Consider the following 21,901-nt stretch of genomic DNA (forward strand, 5'->3'; position numbering starts at 1 on the left):
CGCACAAAAATGCAAGGAAATGAAACAACATGCCCCTGTATGACCTGTTTATCATCAGACAGAGGAGAAAGCAAGTTAATGCCTGAAGACAAAAACAGAAATACAATACAAAAAAAATCCATGGGATGCGGCAAAAGCAGTTCCAAAAGGGACATTCGTAGCAATACAGGCCTACCTCGATAAGCAAGAAAAATCTCCAACAATCTAATTTTGCACCTGAAGGAACTAGACAAAGAACAAATGAAGCCTCACATTCGCAGAAGGAAAGAAGTAATAAAGCTCAGAGCAGAAATAACAGACCTAGAAAGTATTACGCTAAGTGGAAGGAGTCAGACGGAGAAAAGACAAATAGCATCTCGTTTCAGTCATACGTGGAATCTAAAAAGCCAAAAACAAACAAACAAAAAAAGAACAAACAAAACAATATAAAAGCAAACTCATAGATACAGAAAACCCACTGATGTTGACCAGAGGGGAAGGGGGTTTGGGGTGGGCAAAAAGGGCGGACGGCTCAGTGTGTGATGATGAATGTTAACCAGACGCTGGGGGGAGGTGATCACTCTGTAGTGCATACAGGTATCGAGTTATGATGTCGTGCACCTAAAACCTGTATGATGTTATATCCCGATTTTACCTCCATTTTTAAAAATGAACAATGGCAACCGTTTCATCATCGGTCACAGTGCTGGTGAGCAGCGGAGCCGGGTGGGGACTGCGGCACAGTGGAAAATCCATCCCTCGTCATCAGGGTGTTGACACCACGCCGGGCTGCCGAGGCTTGGTGTCACCGAAGCTACTCATTTTTGGCAAGAGCAGCCGGGTATCTGAATTTCCAGTGTGAAATCTGGTGATTCGTCGACTTTGGCGAACCAACCCAACAACTCTAAAACGAAACCGTGGGCAAAAACAAAACAGAGCGACAAAACCTCCCACAGTCCTGAACTTGATTCTGCCCGTTGGCCACCAGGGCGCAGCTCCTCTCGTTAATTGCTGGGTATCTGCATAAGCGGCAGATTGAAGGGAGGGTTCTCTGGCTTTAAAGAATTGAGTACCACCGTCCTAGACTAAGAGTAGGAATTAACGCTTTCACCCTCTGCTAACCGTCCCTCTGCTGCCACCTGTTACCGCCAACACCCCCTGCTGGGTGCAGCTGGCCGCCGGTTTCCGGGGTTTCCAAGGGCTGCAAATGCGTGGCCAACTTCCTCTCGCCCCAGAGCTACACACCCCCACCCCCACCCCCAGCCTGGGTCTGACCTTCCTTGGAAGGGAAGCACAGGACAAGATTTCTGGGGCACGAGGGACTCTGAAAGTCTGTCCTGCTCTGTTTATGGGAAGGTGGCACCCCATCAGCTGATGAGAAGGTTTGGAAGGGGAGGAGACGGGGTGGGGAAGAGAAAGAGCCTACGGAGTGAGGCACGTGCCACCAGTCGTGCACTGAGCAATCTGATAGAAGATCAGAGATTTGGGGAACCCAGGAGGAAGTGAGCCAGGCACAGCCACCTTGCGGAGCACAGACGCTCATCCACGAGTCCAAAGGCAAGACGACACAGTTGCCCCCGTGAGCAGAGAGACTCCCCTTGGGGTGGCAAGACCGAGTCCTGGGGACTCGGCACCCTTGGGACACGGTCAATGCCCGGCAGGGAGGAAGGCTGGATCCGTCCTCGCGGAAGGAGCGAGCAACCCAAATCTGCAGGGCTCTGGAGCCTGGAAACATGTGTCCTGGGGCCCCCGGGGTGAATGCACGGTGATGGGGACAGTCACTGCAAGAATCACGGTGTCCTTCTCAATCTGGCCACAGGGAGCTCTCCTCCTGACCTCAGACTCCGGGAGAAGAGCTAGGATCTCCCCGTCCCCGGACCTCACACTTTCTCACCTACCCTGTAGCACGTGGCACCACAACAGCTTTCCGAAACACCATGCTTGCACGGGGCTCCCCCCGAAAGCTTAAGGGTCCTCCAAGTCTTTTGTTTTGGAGAACAGGGACCAAGTCTCTGGATTCAGTGACTTAAAATATGTGTCGAACATGTGATGTCAAAGAAGAGGGGGCCCGAATGAGACTTTCTAATAATGATGCTGCGTTTTGCCACGAAACCCAATCTTCAGAGAAGTCCTCTGCTCTCTGCAGCACCCCCCGCCCACCTCCCTGCCATGGGGGTAACGGAGCTGTGCGGATGCCTCTCTTTTCCAAACAGCTCTGCGCCCAGATGCATCACACCCCCGTTGGGGCCCGAACACGGTCCCCGACAGGTTCACGCCGGCCGTGACCGTGACTTAACCGCAACAGAGCTGGGGAAGAGATCGCACACCCCCGGGGCTCGGGTGGGGAAATCGAGAGAGGCTGGCACGACCGTCAGACCTGTGGCTGCATCCACGTGAATCTGAGTTTCCTCGACTGCCGCTTGCACGGACTTTCCAGAAGCCTGAGTGGGTTCAGGCGCCATTATGTAATCCTGTGTTTGTTACATGCCCCACCCCCCGCGATTTACGCCACCCTCTCTGCACCCCCTGTAGCTCCGTTGTGTATACCCACGGCCGCCCTGACCCCACGGCAGAATGTGCCCCCACACGGTACATGTGCGCCAGTCAGAAGATCCCCATGGACCTGGCTGCCGTCCCACTCTCTGCCTGACTGGCTGTGTGACATCTGGCAGCTCACAGCACCTCTCTGGGCTTCCCCCTCATCTAGAGCTGGAGGGAGCTGAACCTGCTGATTCCTGAAGCCCCTTCCGGGCCCCTGCTGAGGATTCTATCAGCGCCATCTGGCTCGCCATCCTGGCGAGGACTGGCCACACTCGAGAATTAAGAAAAAGCAAAACAGAGGCGGCAAAGAGCCAGGGCAGGGAGCCAAGGGGAGTTGAAGGCAACAGGAAAAACTTGCTTTCCACTGAGCTCACCCTCAGATACCACCCTGGCCCCAAAGTGGCTTGGTCTTTCCAGAGCCTTGGGTCCCCAAGCCACCCGGACTCTAGGAAGGCATGAGGACGGCAGACAGGTGCGCAAACAGCAGACCCACCCTGGGTCGCTCCAAAGCAGCACCAAGCACCTGCCCACGGAGGCTCTCCAGCGCTGGCTTCTCTCCCCCAGGTGTGGCGGGCCACCTGGCTCTCACGGGGCTCCAGTGAGCACTTCGAGCACCTGCCCGGGGGTTCCCACTCACCTCAGCCCCACAGCCCTTCCTCTTGCAAAGCGGACACGCTGGTCATTTTCTGCCACCGTCTCCACATCCGCTGCTTCCTGTGGCATCAGCTAATTCACTGTGCAAAGCAGCATTTATATATAGAAAGTTGCAGCCACGCAGGTTAGCATTAAAATAGAGACTTGGCGTTGCCGTGGCAACCAAACAAATGATATTCAAAATGAAAGAGAAGTATTCTGCAATCGGGAAAGCATGTCCACAGCCTTCCAGGGCAGCTGCGCCCTGTCCCCTCGAGGGCGGGTGGGCCGGCCTCCCGAGAAAGGACCTTCCCATTAAGTCACCCGCTCTGGTTTCGGCAGTGACCACGACCCCCGCTCTGCACAAGCTCCTCCCTAAAGCCGGCTCCTGCGTGGAGCAGACCCGAGGGCAAGGCACCCAGGGAGTATGATGATCTTGACCAGGTATATCGATTTGCAAAAGCTCTACTCCTCAAGCACCGAGGGGAAGCAACTTGTGGCCGCGGTGCCATCAGCAAGGACGCTTCTGGAGACAAAAGTGGCTTCTGCCCCAGGCCGGCCACAGCCCGCCACAAGCTCATTGCGGTGGGGTGCTTCATCCCCTCGGAGCCTCAGCCTACAAATAAGGGCGCCGGGGGCAGAGGGATATGGAGAAGCAGGCCAGTGCTTTCTGCCTCTGTGATGCTAAGATGTGCGCCTTTCCTCTGTCATCTCTTCTTTCTACTTCCGTCTTGTTTCCCTAGTCCCGGGGCACAAGCCTGGCTCGGCTGCACGGGCCCTGGATGTTGCTGGAGCTCCAATCACATACAGAAGCCCCGGCTTCCCAGCTCCTGCTCAGCACAGCCTTCAAAGCAAAAGATCTGAATCCAAGAAGCCACCAAGAGGCTGGGGAGCCTTGGACTCTGAGCCTGCCTGAGATTCCTTTACACATTTTCAAATCAGGCATGATCTCGGGGCGCCCGGGTGGCTCAGTCGGTTAAGCGTCCGACTTCAGCTCAGGTCACAATCTCGCGGTCCGCGAGTTCGAGCCCCGTGTCAGGCTCTGGGCTGATGGCTCAGAGCCTGGAGCCTGCTTCCGATTCTGTGTCTCCCTCTCTCTCTGCCCCTCCCCCATTCATGCTGTGTCTCTCTCTGTCTCAAAAATAAATAAACGTTAAAAAAAAATTTTTTTTAAAAAGAAGTCAGTCTCAAAAGGTCACATACCGTACGATCCTGTTTACATGACACACTCAAAAAGAAAAGCTATAGGCCTGGATGGGTCATGAGGGGTTGGGGGGGATGGGGTATGAGAGCACAGGGAGAGCACAAGGGAGGTTCTTGGCGGGGACGAATTATTCTATATCTTGGGTAAGAGTGTGATTACATGAACCCATATATATGTAGAACTATACCCCTCAAAAACAATTTTACTTATTTATGTATTTATTTATTGTTTGTTTATTTTTGATAGAGAAAGAGAGAGAGCACGCGAGCGGGGGAGGGAGAGGAGCAGAGAGAGAGGAAGACACAGAATCTGAAGCAGGCTCCAGGCTCTGAACCATCAGCACAGGGCCCAACATGGGGCTCGAACACACGAACCACCCAGATCGTGACCTGAGCTGAAGTCGGACGCTTAACCGCCTGAGCCACCCGGGCGCCCCTAGATCATGCCTGATTTGAAAATGTGTGAAGGAATCTCAGGCAGGCTCGGAGTTGTCCAAGCCCCCAAAATACCCAACACCCCCAAAATAGTCAATTTTACTGCATAACAACTGAAAAAAAAAATTGCTGCTTTCACCTTGGGGGAAAAAAAATCCCAGAAGATGACAGTCTCTTCGCAGCAGTGTTCAGATCAAACGTGGGGTCCCCATGCACAAACCGTAGGATCCTAAGAACCGTTCGTTATCAGTTCCAATTTTCGTTACAAAGACCCTCTTCTTGTCCTAGAACAACGGTTCTCAACCTCAGACCAGCCACGTCAGCATCACCTGGGAATTTGTCGAGAAGTATAAACCCTTGGGTCTCATCCTAGCCCTCCTGAGTCAGAAACTCCAGGGGGTAGGGGTCCTGTTGCCCATTTTAACAAGCCCTCCTGCTGAAAGATTCTAACACATCCTGAAATTTGGGAACCCCGGCCTCCATATACCGGTTAGGTCCAGCGAGGCCAGCCCAACCCGGAATGGTCTGACCCGCGTCCCTTCAATATCAAAACACCGTAGAAACAGACAATGTCTTTCTCCACATCCTATTTGCTTGAGGACTTTTCCTTTTTGTAATTTCTTTTCTGACTTCTGCTTTTGGTCTGCCCCCCAAGCACCTGCAAGGAAGACGTAAGGGGCCACAGCTCCATGTCACCACCTGAAGCGGCAGGTAACACGGAACCACCTGCTGTTTCTTCCCGGTGGGAGAAAGAGTGGCTGTTACCGTGGCCGTGCAAATCCGCTCCTCCCTTCTCACCCGGCCCAGCTCCCGGGCCAGGACCAGAACCGACCTTGCCAGCCTCCTTCCCGCTCAGTTCCTGGAGCGCTTCGCAAATCAAAGGGGACCTCGTGGTCGTCCCGATGAACCCTGGAAAGGCACCACTTCCTACTTAGGCCAGAACAACAACTTCAAAGCCGCTTTTTCTGGGTTTCTGGCTCCAAAGCCACACAGAGATGACGGATCACAAAGAAGAAATCAGAACCATATGAATGTCATATTCAGCAAAATAAACAGAATCATAGCATCAGGGTTGGGTCCAGGGGGCTGCGTGTCTGGCCCAGAGCCCGGGCTTGGTGGCCCCTAGCGTGGGCCGGGCTCCCCGACCTCTCCTCCCCGCCCACGACTCCCACACACAGAGCCAAAGGCGCCCAGCGTGCCGTCCCTCCTCGCCGAGGCCCCCGCTAGCAATGCTGCTTTGCCTGACATTTCAATGTTTTATGGAGTTTTTATATTCTCTTTTATGGTTTTCAGCTCAGCTTCTTTTCTAGTTCTGTCCAAATATGCACAAGCACCAACATGAGCATTGTGCCATTAATGGCAGTGTGACAGCTCCAGGAGCCTCTGGTGGGGGGGAAGGGGAGGTTGGGGGGTGAGTTGGGGGAGCGGCATGGCACCCACTCCCTTTTTATACCACTGGTTTCCCCCAGGGCTAATCCTGCTGGGCGTCCTCACTGCCAACCTCATTCTCATTGCAGAACAGAGAAACCCTCTCCTCTCACTGCTTCTAGGGAAACAATATGGCGCTCCACAGAGCCAGCGTTTCTGAACCAGGGGGATTCCGGAGACTCTTCCTCATTGTCACACTGGGGGTGGGAGAGGCGGGCGGTGTGCCAGTTTCCTACCGCCACTGAAACAAGTAACCACAGACCTTGTGGCTCAAGACCACACAAATTGATTATCTGAGAGTTCTAGATTTATTATCTAGAGCTCAGAGATGGATCTCACTGGGCTAAAACCAAGGCGTCCCTTTGGCTCTGTTCCTTGTGGAGGATCCAGGGAAGAATCTGTTCTCTGGTCTTTGTCAGCTTCTAGAAGTGGCGTGCACTCCTTGGTGACTGGCCCCTTGCTCCAGCTCCAAAGCCAGCAATGGTCTGTCCAGGCCTCTCTGGTTCTCTCTCCCTCTGCTCCCTTCCTCTTCCACTTATAAGGACATTTCAGATTATACTGGGCCCGCTTGGATAATGCAGACATCTGATCTACCTCAATTCCCTCTCGCCATATAACTACATATTCACGGGTTGCAGGGACTAAGACGTGGGCATCTTGGATGTGTGTGCATGGGGGTGGGGGCAGTCAAGATTATGCTTACCGCAGGGAGCTCCAGGCATCTAATAAGAGAAAGGAAGGGATCCTGTTAAACAGCCTACCATGCAAAAGACCATTCACCCACAACAAAGAATGATCTGCCCCAAATGTCAATTGTGCCGAGGTTGAGAAACCCTGGAACAGCCTAACGCTGACTGGGCCTTAGCCAGTCCCAGGGATGCTGACTCAAGTCTATTCCCACAGAGAGGTCAACTATAGGGTTTTTGGGGATCACAGGGAAGCTGTGACCCACAATTAAGGAGGAATGTTTTTATCATTCTATTAAATGCTTTAATGTAGAGTCTGTAACTATTCCAGAATCATCCTCAAATGCTTCTCATTTGATATATAGAAAATACAGACTCTAAAAACACATAACGTGCATCTTGCTTCCGGAAGGCACATAGACACAGTGGATACAGATGATCTGAATCCCTTTATGCGAAGAGATTAAGAGGTACGAACCTCCATTTATAAAATAAATAAGTCACGGGGATATAAAGTATGGCCCAGGGAAAATAGTCACTAATACTATAATAATGGCGTGTGGTGGCAAATCCGATGCAGCCAACGTTTTGTAACGTATAAAAATATCAAACGCACCTGAAACACAGTAATGTGTGCTGGGTAGAAATCAATAAAAAAATTAATAAACTTCTTTATGTGACTAACTTCAAATAACACGGCTAATTCTGCTTTGCTGATGGGCTACCTTTTGGTCTCAGAAATTGCTGAACTGGGGTGTTGGGTGGGGGGATGGGCTAAATGGGGGACGGGCATTAAGGAGGAGGGCACTTCTTGGGATGAGCACTGGGCGTCATAGGCTAAGTGATGAATCGCTAAATTCTACTCCTGAAATAGATACATACTACTGTTTTCAGGAGAATACTCCTGCGAAAAAAAAGAATACTAAAATAAAATAAAATAAAAAAATAAAATAAGATAAAATAAATAAAATACTAAAATAAAACATAAAATAAAAATAAAATATAAAATAAAAATAAAATAATAAAATAAAGTATAAAATAAAAATAAAATTAAATAAATAAAATACAAAATATAAATAAAATAAAATATAAAATAAAATAAAATAAAATAAAATAATAAAATAAAATATAATGTAAATAAAAATAAAATAAATAAAATGAAATAAAATAAAAATAAAATAAATAAAATAAAATATAAAATAAAATAAAAATAAATAAAATAATAAAATAAAATATAAAATATAAAAATAAATAATATATAAAATAAAATAAAATAATAAAATAAAATAACTAAAATATAAAATAAAATAAAATATAAAATAAAAATAAGACAAAATAAGATATAAAATAAAATAAAAATAAAATACTAAAATAAAAGATAAAATAAAAATAAAATAAATAAAATATAAAATAAAAATAAAATATAAAATAAAAATAAGATATAAAATAAAATAAAAATAAATAAAATAAAATAAAATATAAAATAAAATAAAATAAAATAAAATAAAATAAAATAAAATAAAATTGCTGAATTAGCAAGCCAGCACCACTCACATCCCCATACTCTTCCTTCTGCCAGAAGAACTGACCCACCAGTAGCTGGTGAGAATTCCCAATGACCCTGCAGACCCTGCAGTCCCCACACCAAATGCCCTCTTGAGCCCCAGACTCCTGCAGGTCCCTAGGACAGTCCTGCACTCTCGGCGTGAGGCCTGCAGACAGCAGAGGGCTGTCCCCTGCTTCCCTGAGGATGGTTCCCCAGGAAGGGTACCCTCCCCCTAACCCCAAGGTCCAGTCTGCCGGCTGAGTTTCCCAGGGGGTATCCAGAAGGGGCGGCAGAGAGTGACTCTGGTGGTTTCACAGGGATTTCCCTGCAGGGACAGGTAGGCAGGGCCTCCTTTTGTCTGACAGAAGGATTCCCCCTCTCCCCCCGCCCCCCCCCCCCATCAAAGTGAGGAGCAGAGGCTTGGAAGCACCTGGCATGATTATATGTGCACCCACGTGTGTCCCTGTGCCCTATACCCCAGGCGAGCCCCTGCTATCCTGCCCTCTCCGCTTGACACAGCAAAGTACTTATTTAACTCCTCAACTGCAACCATCCAGATTCTCTGCCAAAGCCACATCCCTGCCCCAAAGCAGGGAAGCAATGCCCTCGTGAAGCCCTGATAACCATGTCTAAGATACTTCAGGCCCGGGGACCACCTCATCGAAATGTCACCCACAGAGCACACGGATGTGTTCAATCGTCCGCCCAGCCAATGCTCGCTGCTGCCCGTTTACAACACGCTGCATAACTTTCGCGATCTGGAAGACAGAAGGCCTTGCCCACAGGGAGCTCAAATCCAAAGTGGGAAGAATGACCCTGCTGTGAGCACTGACGTGCATTATCTCATTTAACATCCACGCCAACACAGAAGGCGGGTAATCTGAAATCGTCTCTATTTTCAGATCATCGCGAGCACAGCAGGAAGCTCTTATGTGACGCTTAGCACGGGCCTGGCTGTTCTCATCCGTTCACACACTTTCGAGCTTTACTCTGCGCCGTGAGGTTGGTTCTGTAATTATACCCATTTTACAGGGGAGGAAACTGAGGTTCAAACTGTCAGCAGCGTGCCCCCGGCGTGTGCAGGCATTCGTAGGCTTGTGAATGGCAGGCAGCACCAGGCTCGGCCAAATGCCTCTTTGAGGACACCCAGCCCCGGGTTCCCACTTTGGACAGGCAGCCAGGGGCGGAGGAAGGGCTTTCTGTCCTGGAGCCATAGCAGTCTCTTTGTCGCTCAGACCCCAGTGAGTCACCTCCCTCCAGAGATATCGCCAAAGAGAGCCCCGCTGTAGTGGGGGGCCGGAGGGGCTCAGCCTCACTCCCTTTTTTCACTTCTCAAACACACCTTTTGCCAGAGCCCAGGTAGTCATGCAAATGCCAAAAGAAGTCCAAAGATGCTTGGATAATGGGATTTTCAAATACACCAGAGCTTCTCGGCCCTCTCACTCAACCTCCACACGCTGGGAGCCCGCTTCGTGAGCCGTGGGGTCTGAGGGTCTGGCTTCCATGCTTGGGATTCTTGTGGCAGAGGCCGGGGCACAAGGAGAGCCTCGATGGCGTGGTCTGGCATTTCTTTTTTTTTTTTTTTTTAATTTTTTTTTTTTCAACATTTTTTATTTATTTTTGGGACAGAGAGAGACAGAGCATGAACGGGGGAGGGGCAGAGAGAGAGGGAGACACAGAATCGGAAGCAGGCTCCAGGCTCCGAGCCATCGGCCCAGAGCCCGACGCGGGGCTCGAACTCACGGACCGCGAGATCGTGACCCGGCTGAAGTCGGACGCTTAACCGACTGCGCCACCCAGGCGCCCCATGGTCTGGCATTTCTAAGCCCGCCATGGCCGATCCGGTGGCCTAGAAACCGCGTGGGCTCCAAAGGCGTCCTGCCAGGCTCGAGAACCACAGCCAGGAGTGGATATTATGTCATTTGGAAAACGGGTCTTCGCAGATGTAATTAAGGGCTTTGAGGTGATGAGGGTATAGCCTGCAGTATCCAGCTGTGCCCTAAATGCAATCCCCAGGGTCTTTCTAGGAAAGAAGCCGAGAGAGATTTTATTACACGCGGAAGAGAAGGAGTCTGGGGGCGCCTGGGGGGGCTCAGTCGGTTGGGTAACTAGGTCATAATCTCATGGTTCCCAAGTCAAGCCCCACATCAGGTTCTGTGCTGACAGCTCAGAGCCTGGAGCCTGCTTCAGATTCTGTGTCTCTTTGTCTCTGCCCCTTCCCCACTCGCACTCTCTCTCTCTTTCTCTCTCTGTCTCTCAAAAATAAATAAATGTTAAAAAAAAAAAAAAAAAAAAAAAGAGGAGTCTGATCGGGGAAGCAGGGGTGAGAGTCAGACAGCCACGAGCGAAAGGTGTCAGCCCATAAGTCACCTCAAAGAGAATGGAGCAGCGGGGAGAAAGTCCTCCCCTCCCCGCTCTGCCCACAACCCCAAAAGAGGCTGGCGCGGGAAGTGCTTTGTCGGGACACGTGCACAACGCAGGGCAGACAGCTCTAGGGACACACAGGGACCAAAACCAGAGTCAGAAGCTTCCGCTGTGGTCTGCAAACCCGGATCGTGAAGCAACGCGGCAACACAGGGGTTCCCCAAAGCCCAGCCATTCCCATAACGCATGCAGCACCCGAGACGATCCCTTTGGTGGCTGCAAGACCTGTCAGGTGTTTTGAGAGGCTCATTTTCAAATGGGCCTTAAGGCCTCAAGGTCTGTTAGGAAAAGTCAGGTCCGAGGACACGAAGCCTACAGTTCCTTCTTCCCCAAGGGTCACTACCCGACGCCAGCCGGGATCAGCGGGCCATGCCCCCTCTCCGTCCCCAGTTTCTGCCTCCACGGGCTGCACCCAGCTCGCCAGGCTTCTGGCCTGACCTCAGAGAGAGAAAATACCAGCGAAGAGGCTGTTTATCTGGCCCGATTCCAAAATCAGGAGGCTGCTCGGGAGAGAGGGGCGGAGGCTCTCTCGTGGGCAGGTCATAATCTGGGAAGTGGGGGCAGAACACACAGATGTCTGAGGTTTGCCATTTCTCGAAAACGGGGACTAGGTTCCGGATTCCCACCTCCCCCCATTGCGACCCAACACCTCACAGCCCCCGGGTCTGGCCCGGCCAGGACTCTGGGGAGACACCCAGTCAGACGGCCCTACTCAGAGGCCACCGGTGGGGTGTCCCCGGGCAGCAGGCCAGAGAACAGAACCGCCCAGGGGTCTGTGCTCAGCAGCATCGTTCTTACAGAGCTGGGCTCAGAGTCCGGGGCCAAGAACCAGAACAGAAAACCGGCCTACGCAGGGGGGGCAGGCTGTGGGAAGACAAACACACTCAGCCACGTGGTGCAGCCCAGCCCGTCCGAGTACGTGTCAGAGACCAGGAGCTGATGTATAAAAACGAGGCAATTTCCCATGAACACCTCAAAGTTTCAGGCGTGACCCAAAAAATCAAGAAGGCCGTATACTAAAGTCGTCTCTGACAGTATGAAGGGAATTGGGGCCGCCTTCTCCGCCATTCTCTGACATGGTGGCTTTCAACCCTGGCTGCCCGTGGGAATCATCTGGGACCTTAAAAAGCACCCTGATGCCCAGAAATCCCCAGACCCAGTCAACAGAGCTCTGGGAGACGGCCGTCTTACAAGCTTGCCAGGCGATTCTAACGGGCAGCTGAAAAAGGCTCTGATGTCTCCACCTGCTCTCTCAGCACCGTTACCTGCCTGGCCCAACAGTTTGTTCAGGCAAGGTTCAGAAAAAAGGAAAGGCTGGAGTCGTATTAACACAGAGCTGGCAAAAAAAAAAAATTAAAAAAAAAAGGGGGGGGGCACCTGGGGGGCTCAGTCGGTTGAGCGTCCAACTTCGGCTCAGGTCACGATCTCACAGTTCGTGGATTCGAGCCCTGCGTCGGGCTCTGTGCCGACAGCTCGGAGCCTGCAGCCTGCTTCGGATTCTATGTCTCCCTCTCTCTCTGCCCTTCCCCTGCTCATGCTCTGTCTCTGTCTCTCAAAAATAAATAAATGTAAAAAAAATAAAAATAAAAAAATAAAAAACACAGAGCTGGCACGCAGACCCCCACCAGCGGCCCCTGCATTAACTACAGTCCATTCCACGGCAGCTACGCCGGAGGTGATGAGCCCCATCCCGTAGGCCTGTGTCACCTCTGCCCATCCCAGAGAAAGCAAAGGGACAAAGGACTGCGCTGAGGTCTGGGAGTGTGCTAGGAAGCACGCAGCCAGGCTTCCCCTGCCCAAGGTCTAGGGACAGTCCTGAAGACATTCCAATTCCAGACTGTCCTGCTGTGTAAAAGGATCTTGTGGCTGTAAAACCCTTGATCCAGACCACACCCACAGAAAAAACCCCAGGGTCCGTCACTTACTGATAGAAGATCTTTATATCCACAAGCCTCCCAGACTCCAATGCACAGGAGTTGATATGAACACAGGGGAGGAAGGGGACAGACCGCTTGCCTGCACCATTTCCACAACGTGACGGGACAAGCGGGGGAAAGAGACCCGAAGCCCCGATGGCGCCCGTGGTCTGTCTGGCCCCAGGATCAGTGCATTAGTGGCTTATCTGCGATTTGGGGCATTGCCCACTGGGTTTGTGCATTTCTCTAAGAGCAGAGAGACTAAAAAAGAAGAAAAAGGTGGGTGTGAGGACGTCATTGTCCCTGGCCCGTGTCGTGCTTCTGAAGAGAGGGGAGTGAGGGCTGCCTGTCTTGCCCAGGGCGGACAGCACGACAGAAACCAGAACCCGAGGACGAGAGGGACAGGCGGGCGGAGGCTCGCAGGAATGAGGCAAGGAAATGGGATTTTGATTGCACAGATAAAGTGTGACGGTACTGGAGAACAGTGACAAGTGACATGTGAATCATCAAGATGAGAGCTTCCCAGGAGGCGACGAGTCTGAACAAGCCATGTGGCTCCGCTTGAGAAACGAGAAAACCGAGGAAGAGTGTGATCGCCGTGCAGGGAGCTCGGCAAACTCCTTCCATCCCAGGCCCCCCACCCCCACCCCCCCCTGCACAGAGCTGGAGTCGCACAGTATGAGGCCAAGGGGTACCCCTCCCTGCACCGGCAGGGGCTTGGAGCCCTCACGTTCACTAGTAACAGCCCCGGAAGTTAGAATAATTTCCATCTGAGCCTATTCTCCAAGTACAGGGCCACTGTGCTGTCCCCAAGCATCCAGGCGGGGTATCAGCGTAGGTAATAACCTGAAGCCCTGCTCCATAAAGCAGGGTCCACGGGGTTTGTCAGAAATGCAGCATCCGGGCCCCGCCCCAGAACTCCTGCATCAGAATCTGTGCCCTCACAAATGCCCCCAGCCCCCCATGAATCGTGAGTGTGTTAATGTTTGAGAAGCACTCAGGCCACCTCACCCCCTGTACGAGAGGTCCCCGGGGCCCCCCTCGTACCCACCAAGCACATAACAGCTACACGCACAGTAGAGGAATTTAATGGTGGTTTCAGTGGCTTTCCCCCCCTGCCCCCCCATCAAATTCAAGGCTGTAGCTCCTTCCTCAGTCCCTAACTCACGGATCAACCAAGGCAAGCACAGATTAAAATGTCCCTAGAGCCACAGAACCTGCTAGAGTGGCTCTGTCTGCAGGGTGTATTTGCTCACCACACTCATCCAAACTTACTAGGCACGTTCTGTATGCCAGGCACTCAGAATGAGCAGATGAGTGGCCCAGAAGCCAGAAGAGTCTGCTTCCCGTGAGACAGAGAGAGAAAGAGAGAGACGGCAGACAGGCGGTCACGGTGCAGGGGCCTATGTGTGGAGCGCTAAGGAGAAACACCCAAAGGTCATCGCCATGACGTGCTTTCTCTTTAGCACACTCTTCTCTTTGCTGTTTTGGTTGGCTTCCTCCCGTCTTGCTTTCTACCAGGTTGATTGCATTTTACTTTTTTTTTTTTTTTTTAATGTTTCTTTAGTTTTGAAAGACAGAGCGACAGAGCACGAGCAGGGGAGGGGCAGAGAGAGAGGGAGACACAGAATCGGAAGCAGGCTCCAGGCTCAGCTGCCAGTACAGAGCCCGACGCGGGGCTTGAACTCACGGGTCGTGAGATCACGACCTGAGCAGAAGTTGGACGCGCAAATGATTGAGCCACCCAGGCGCCCCTGAATGCATTTTCTTTATTCTCCCTCCCGCCCCTGAACGCTTGGCAATTCTGGTCTATTTATATACTACTTAGGTGACTTAGGCAGTTATACAGACATTTTTAACATGTACTCTCAACTCCCAAGCACAAAGATAATCGATAGCTCTTTTCTCCTTCTGAATAATACAAAAACCCTGGGATGCAGTCACTTTGATCTCCCCCCTTCTACCTTTCGGGTGTTGGGAGCATGAATCACTAAGGTCCTATTTTCCCCACAAGTCTTGGCACTGACCGGTCATTTGCTACCTCTCATCACTGATCGCTGATCATTCTCCAGAAAAACTAAAAATTCCAAATTGACTCAAGAGGAAACAGAAAACCTAGATAGATCTATAACCTTCAAAGGAATCGATTCAGTGGCCTAAACTCTACCTTAAAAAGCTACAACACATCTCTGTGGTTCTGCGACAAGTTTTCTCAAACCTTGAAAGAAAAGACATTAATCTTATATAAATCTCTTCCAGAAACGGAGAGGAAAAACACTCAGTTCCTCTTACACTACCTTGTACTGACCTTCAAAGAAAACAATGAAAGACTTAAAAGCCTACCTCCTAACCTCACAGGGCATAACTGTAAAAATCCTAAACAAACATTATTTAATCCCAGGAAGAGAGGGATATTAAAACATCAAAAAAACTCATTAGTTAAACACACCACATTAAAAGACTATATAAGAAAAGTATAATTTAGATGCAGAAAAAGCATCTGACCATTAAAACTCCTCACAAACTAGGACCACAAAGGAAATTTTCTGATAAATTGTCACTATCAAAAAATTACAATAGGGGTAACCTGGGTGACTCAGTCAGTTAAGCCTCCGACTTCAGCTCAGGTCATGATCTCACAGCTTGTGGGTTCGAGCCCCGCGTCGGGCTCTGTGCTGACAGCTCAGAGCTTGGAGCCTGCTTCTGATTCTGTGTCTCCCTCTCACTCTGTTCCTCTCCCACTTGCATTCTGTCTGTCTGTCTCCCTCTCTCTCTGTCTCTCTCAAAAACAAAGAATTTTTAAAATTTTTTTAATTTTTAAAAAATAAAACTTTTAGAGGAGTTTTAGACTACTTTAGGACCTCAGCGTAAGAAAAGTTTTCTCTAAGACCTAAAAAGCACAATTCACGGAAGTAACAGTTTTGCCATTTCTCATAAAGTCACACATCACTCGCCATATAAGCAGGCACCTTCGCGCCTAAGTATTCACGCAAGAGAGAGGAAAGCACGTCCGAGAGGCTCGAACACAAGCGTTCACAGCGGAATTAATCATTACAGCTCAATGCTGGGAACAACCCAAATGCCCATCAATTGACAAATGAAGCAAATTATGGTATATCCAGCGAATGGAATTCTACTAGGAAATCCCAAGGTGCGAACCACTGATACAAAAATATGGGTAAATCTCAGCTATTACCCTGTGCAGAAGAAGCCAGATTCCAGAGTGACCCGAGGAGATGAGGGAGGACAGGAGAGAAACGGCCTGCACATGGACAAGAGAGAACATTCTGGAAAGATGCCCTGTGCTTTGGCAGTCACATGACTGTTTACATTTGTCAAGTCACTGACCTGTACAGGTAACATGGGTAAATTCTTCTTGACCGCAAATTACCGCTCAGTAAAGCTGATTTAAAACTACGCGTGGTAGACGGGTTTGTTAGAATCTCCGTAATTTTCTGTGGACAAATTTCATGCAAAATGGACTGAATCTGAGGAAACTTTGGTTATTGACTACACATACCAGTTTGCAGGTTTCAGGGGGAGAATAAGGGCTACAAAGCCCAGTAACGCTCATTCGTATTTCCTCCCTGTCATCAGAGAAGTCCTATCAGAAACCACAGGGTCCGGGGGCACCCGGGGGGCTCCGTCGGTTAAGCGTCCGACTCTTGACTTGGGCTCAGGTCGTGATCTCACGACTGTCAGCTCTGTACTGACAGTACGGAGCCTATTTGGGATTCTCTCTCTCCCTCTCCCTCTCTGTCTCAAAAATAAACAAACACTAAAAAACCAAAAGGAACAAGAAACCACGGGGTCCAGTGAGGTCACCACCCATCTGGACAGCGCCCCGCTTCGTGTAGGGAGTTCTCTCCCCGCCCCCCGACGCACCGGGCGCTTTTTCTGCAAGACTGGGAATCCCGGGACCAGCTCGTCCGCTCCAAATCCGAAGGGGTCTTTCACGGGACACAGGTGCGTGTGGCCCACGCTGACCGCCAGGCTCTGGGCCGACCCCCTGAGACATGGGTGGGCTTCATCCGTCACCACCAAGCACACCCGACCACGCTAACTTCTGCTCTGACACCGTGCCCGCCACCCCTTCCTGCAGGGCCTCCAACAAGCGAGCACCTCGGTGTCTGTCGGGTGTTCAGGCTCCCCCAGCCCCCTGCCCACTCTGCGAGCCGCAGCATCTCTCCCATGGCTTCCCCTTTGCTTTTCATGTCAGCCACAATCCGTTTCTGGCGTCTGCGACCCAAGAACACCCAAGCGGCGCAAGGCGGACGGGGCGCGCGGCCCGGAGTTCTGCATTCCGGACAACCGTCCCTGGGTGTGCCAGCCTCCTAGCCGACTTCACAGGATGTCCCAGCGCCGATCCCCGGGGCCCCCTGGGCTGTTGAGACACAGAAGAGACAGAACGAAAGCAAACGCGGAGCGATGTGCTAAGCGCTCTGACACGCTTCCGTCTCGTCCTCCTGCAGCCCGGTAAGGTAGGGACTGCCCCAATTTCCCTAGGAGGACACGGAGGAGGAAGAAAAACATTTTCCCAAGGCTACGGAGCTCATGAATGACGACAGAAACCTGAGCCACATCTGTCCAACTTTAAAGCCTCGCCCTTGTCACCTCGTCACAGGGCCGCACCTCAAGAAAGCATTCGGTCGAGTACAACCCGGTCACTGGGGCTTCAGACGAGGCATCGGAGGTGTGGCTAGATGGTGACTGAACCCACAGAGCAGCGAGGGGTGTCCGCTGCACCCGAGGGACCAGGGCGCCCACCAGGAGGGAGCGACAGCGGATGGGGGACACGGGGGGGGGGGGGGGCGCACTGCAGCCCGAGGGAGAGCAGAGTGCCCGGGGGAGCGGTGTGGGAGACGTCCACATCCCAGAGGAGTGGCAGTGAATTCTTTCTGCTTGGAGACGAATCGGTGTTCACGTCCCCATGGCAACGGAGCATGCTCACCGTTGTCCCTACCTGCAACTGAGTGAATCACACTTTTGGCATCGCGCTAGCCCGGTCCAAAGTCATTAGCTAATCAGCCTGGAATGTGTACACTGTGGCACTGACACTATCTGGGAGGGAGGCAGGGTCTCCGTGGGTCCCTGCAAGGCTGGGAGAGCAGCGATCCTGTCTCTTCCGCCTTGGCACAAAATTTACGCTACCCGGAGCAGCCCCTGCTACGAAACCATCGTGAGGAACCTGGGCTCGTCCCGGGCTCTGGACACGGGCGGAGGGGATGGCGACCGAGTCTGAGCAAAAGCGGAGGGCAGGGAATTAAACGTGACAGGAAAAGGGATGCACGTGGGTTGCAGAGGCTGTTGGAACCCACACAAATCGCTGGCAGGTTAAGTGTTCTGACTTCACACCAAAGCTGGTGAATACATCCTGAAGGGTGGAGTGTGGATGAAAACAATCCTGAGAGATCCTGCTGTGCGGACCGGGCATCACCCCCAGCTGGACTCAGGCTCCGTCACACAGAACCGTAGAGAGGGCAAAAAGGAGACTTCTGGGACACTGCGTGGCCACTCGTTCCTGGGAATAACACATCAGGGCTAGCCACGTCACCATCAGAGGACAAAGGTTGACAGAGCACGGATGCCAGAGAGACCCCAGCGAGAGGAAGATCCAAGAGACTACACTGGACCACCAGACGTGGCTTCCAAGCTCCCGGATGAGTTCCACAGAGGACCTCCGCGGGGCACCAGCAGGTACCGGCTAAGGGCCCATAAATCCCAGCGGTTATGCAAAACATTACCTTTTTTTTCCTCTAAGCAAATGGGAAACCTGTGTTCCCACTGAGTTCCCACTTAGTTTCTTGAGAGTTGATCCCAAGGCTCGGGTGTGCCTGGGGAAAACCCAAAAGGGGAAACCCATCAGAGAAGGAGAGTCCAGGGGATGGAGATATGCCACCTGCCCAGGGTTCCGAGCGAGCTCAGCCTGGCGTCCCCAAGAGGGCTGTGCACGCAAACTACCCCAATCTCTGCTAAGCAGGAAGCCCTCTCCCGGGGGATGGGGGCAGTGACCGGGTGCCGGACCAGGATGCGTTCGGAGGGGCACCGATCGCCACCGCCGCCTCGGTGTAGGCTGGAACGTGGCCCGTGTCTGTCCCAGCCGGGACACGAACTTGTAAGCCCCTGGGACGCAGAGGGCCAAGTGTCCACACTGGGTGTCTACACTACCCACAGGTCCCAGCGGACACACCTTGCAAACATACCAAAGAAAATCAATAAAGCTTCTCTGACTCATGTGGAGTGAATGAATGAATGAATGGATGGATGGATGGAGAGGGCTTTCTGAACAGCTTCGTCAGACATTTGGGAAGCCTTCACCATTATAAAGAAGACAGACTCCACACGCCTCAAGGGCTCAGGCTGGCCATGAGGGGGTCTCTGTGGGGAGATGTCACCCTGCGGCCCTCTGGCTGCAGAGAAATGGAATCCGAGCTAGATTCCAGGGCCCTTCTGGTGCTCAAACCCACGGGATCTTGAGAATCCTCCATAAAGAAAGTTACTGAAAACTAAAAATGGCATCAGCCTGCGGGGGAGGGAGGGGGGGCGTGGGTTCAGGAAGAGGAGGGAGGGTGAAACCCTGAAGCCCCCCAGCAGCAGAGCTGGGAAGGTACGATCTCATCGGGGATGGTTCCGGTACACAAAAGGGGGTAAAACACTTGTGGTGTTTCAGAAAAGATGCGGGAAGGGGAGAGGAGGGGAGAGGGAGGAGAGGGGAAAGGAGGGAGGGAGAGAATAAACTAGGGAGCCAGTGTGGTCACAGACAGTGCCCGGAGCACTGGGGGGACAGTTGCCCGAGGGAGGGAAGGGGAGAATGAGGACCCCAGGCAGCCCGGCTGCTGGCAAACATCTCTCCTGGTTCGAACCTTGCAGGACTCTGAGCGGCGATGAGGGGTTCAGGAAGGGGCAGCCCAAGCACCTCCCCTCTGCACAAAGTGCCTTGGCCCCTGGCTGCGTCACCAGCCAGAGGGCGGCTCCAGCAGCGTGCACTACGAAACGCTGTTCCACAAGGTCAGCGTGCGGTCCGTGTGGACTCGCAGGCCGGGGTCTCCGCCGGAGAAGTAAATCATCCCTAATGACGCAGGGCAAGCTGCCGTCCGACCCGTGCAGTGGCTGCTTCCCGCGTTGGGAGGGAGGGGGGCACCGAACCCAGAGGAGGAAAGTCAAGTCTAGCCGGCCCCACACTGGAGCAGGGAAAAAGGGTGGCAGGACGGAGGGAGCACAAAATGAGGCTTCCCTCTCACCATCAGGACTGCAGAAAGAGAATCTACGTCCCCACGCTCCCTCTTCCTGGACCAGACACCTAGAGCGGCAAATGAAGGGAACACAGGGCAGAGAAAGTAAGGGGAAGGGGAGTGGGGGAGGTCCCGGCTTCCAGTTACGAAACGAGTAAGTCCCGGGGATGAAAGCAACTGCATGGGGAATGTAGTCAGTGGTGTTCTAACAGCACTGACAGATCGCTCTGCTGTTCGCCGTAACTCGTGGAACATCGTGTGCCAACCGTACTGCAATAAAAGGAAAAATATTTTTTAAAGAAAGATAAATCTTTAAAAAAAGAAAAAGAAAAAGAAACTATGATGAAGTTTGGGAGAAGTCAGGGACACCTGTGATGCAATCTTCCGGCACACGAGGTGGGCCCCAGATCTGGCACCGAGCTTTGCAGCCAGTGCAAGGAGGGCAATGCGTTTGGCTGAACGGTGCTTGGTCCTTAAAAGAAGCCAGCGGGCTCAGGGAAAGTACGACCGTTTCTGCCTGAACGCCAAAAGAAAGCGCTCCCCGTGGGTTTGCGGGAAGAGAACAGATTAAAAAAAAAAAAAAAAAAGTCTTTAAAGACCGTGGGTTTCATAGGACTGTTAATTTTAACCCTTGGTTGTCAACTAAATCCTTAAGAACCAATCCCGAGAGGGGTGCCTGGGTGGCTCAGTCGGTTGAGCATCCGACTTCAGCTCAGGTCATGATGTCACCATCTGTGAGTTCCAGCCCCGCATCAGGCTCTGTGCGGACAGCTCGGAGCCTGGAGCCTGCTTCGGATTCTCTCTCTCTCTCTGCCCCTCCCCTGCTTGCACTCTGTCCCTCTCGCTCAAAAATAAACAAACATTAAAAATTAAAAAAAAAAAATCACGTCCTGCTTCAAATCTCCACAGTGGATCCTCATCTTCCGCAGAGTAAAAAGCCCGTGTCCACAGCGGCCTGAATGATCTCCCCGTCTCTCCCTCCCTCTATTCCAGACACGATGGAGGGGTCAAGCGTATGTCCACCTCTCCGCCCATGTGCGTGCATTTTTCCTCCCCCTGCAACACTCTTTCCTTGCATCTTCATTTTACTCGGGTCTGTTTAAATATCAGGGATGGGGGCGCCTGGGTGGCGCAGTCGGTTAAGCGTCCGACTTCAGCCAGGTCACGATCTCGCGGTCCGTGAGTTCGAGCCCCGCGTCAGGCTCCGGGCTGATGGCTCGGAGCCTGGAGCCTGTTTCCGATTCTGTGTCTCCCTCTCTCTCTGCCCCTCCCCCGTTCATGCTCTGTCTCTCTCTGTCCCAAAAATAAATAAAAAAAAATAAATAAAAAAAAAAAAAATAAATAAATATCAGGGACCACAGAGCCTTCCTGTCAACACCATCTAAAACATCACCTCCCACTGCCCTCTGCTCTGCGACGGGAAAACAGTACCTCACGAGCCCGAAAGCACATCATCTAGTTATTTTATCGTCTGCTTTCCCCAAGAGAACCTAAGCGGTGAAAGCAGAGGCTTTTGTTAGAAACACCGGGCACCTCCAACCTAACGTGTAACAGGTGCTCAATAAAAAGGTGGTGAAAGAAAGAACGAATATTCGTTTGTTCAAGGTTCAACGTTATTTGACCAGGGAGTCACTTTTATCCCAAGGGGCATTGTGACACGCAGGTGTTGGCAGGCTGACTTGGGCAAATGCTCACTGTAGGGGCGCCTGGGGGGCTCCGTCGGTTAAGCATCCGACTTCGGCTCAGGTCATGATCTTGCAGTTCACGAGTTCGAGCCCCTGCGTGGGGCTCTGTGCTGACAGCCAGGAGCCTGGAGCCTCCTTCGGATTCTGTGCCTGCCCCCCACTCTCTCTGGATCACTCCCCAGTCCCTCCACGG

The 21,901-nt window shown here is 51.9% G+C and overlaps 1 protein-coding gene across 5 annotated transcripts in view; it reads right to left on the minus strand.

Annotated features, from left to right (window-relative positions):
• Window positions 1-21,901, minus strand: part of GAS7 (growth arrest specific 7) — a 215,043-nt gene that overhangs the window by 115,881 nt on the left and 77,261 nt on the right. The window contains exon 1 of one of the 5 annotated variants that reach the window (XM_060647262.3): window positions 3,158-3,286. The exons of 3 other annotated variants lie outside the window; for them this stretch is intronic. In XM_060647262.3, coding sequence (XP_060503245.1) covers window positions 3,158-3,243 — 86 coding nt within the window. In that variant the 5' untranslated portion in view covers window positions 3,244-3,286. Of the gene's footprint in view, window positions 1-3,157; window positions 3,287-21,901 lie in introns of those variants that run through there. One more of the 5 variants, XM_060647264.3, reaches the window with a different exon arrangement.

The sequence above is a fragment of the Panthera onca genome, chromosome E1 (genome assembly GCF_046562875.1).
Source record: "Panthera onca isolate mPanOnc1 chromosome E1, mPanOnc1 haplotype 2, whole genome shotgun sequence".
Classification (NCBI taxonomy): Eukaryota; Metazoa; Chordata; class Mammalia; order Carnivora; family Felidae; genus Panthera; species Panthera onca.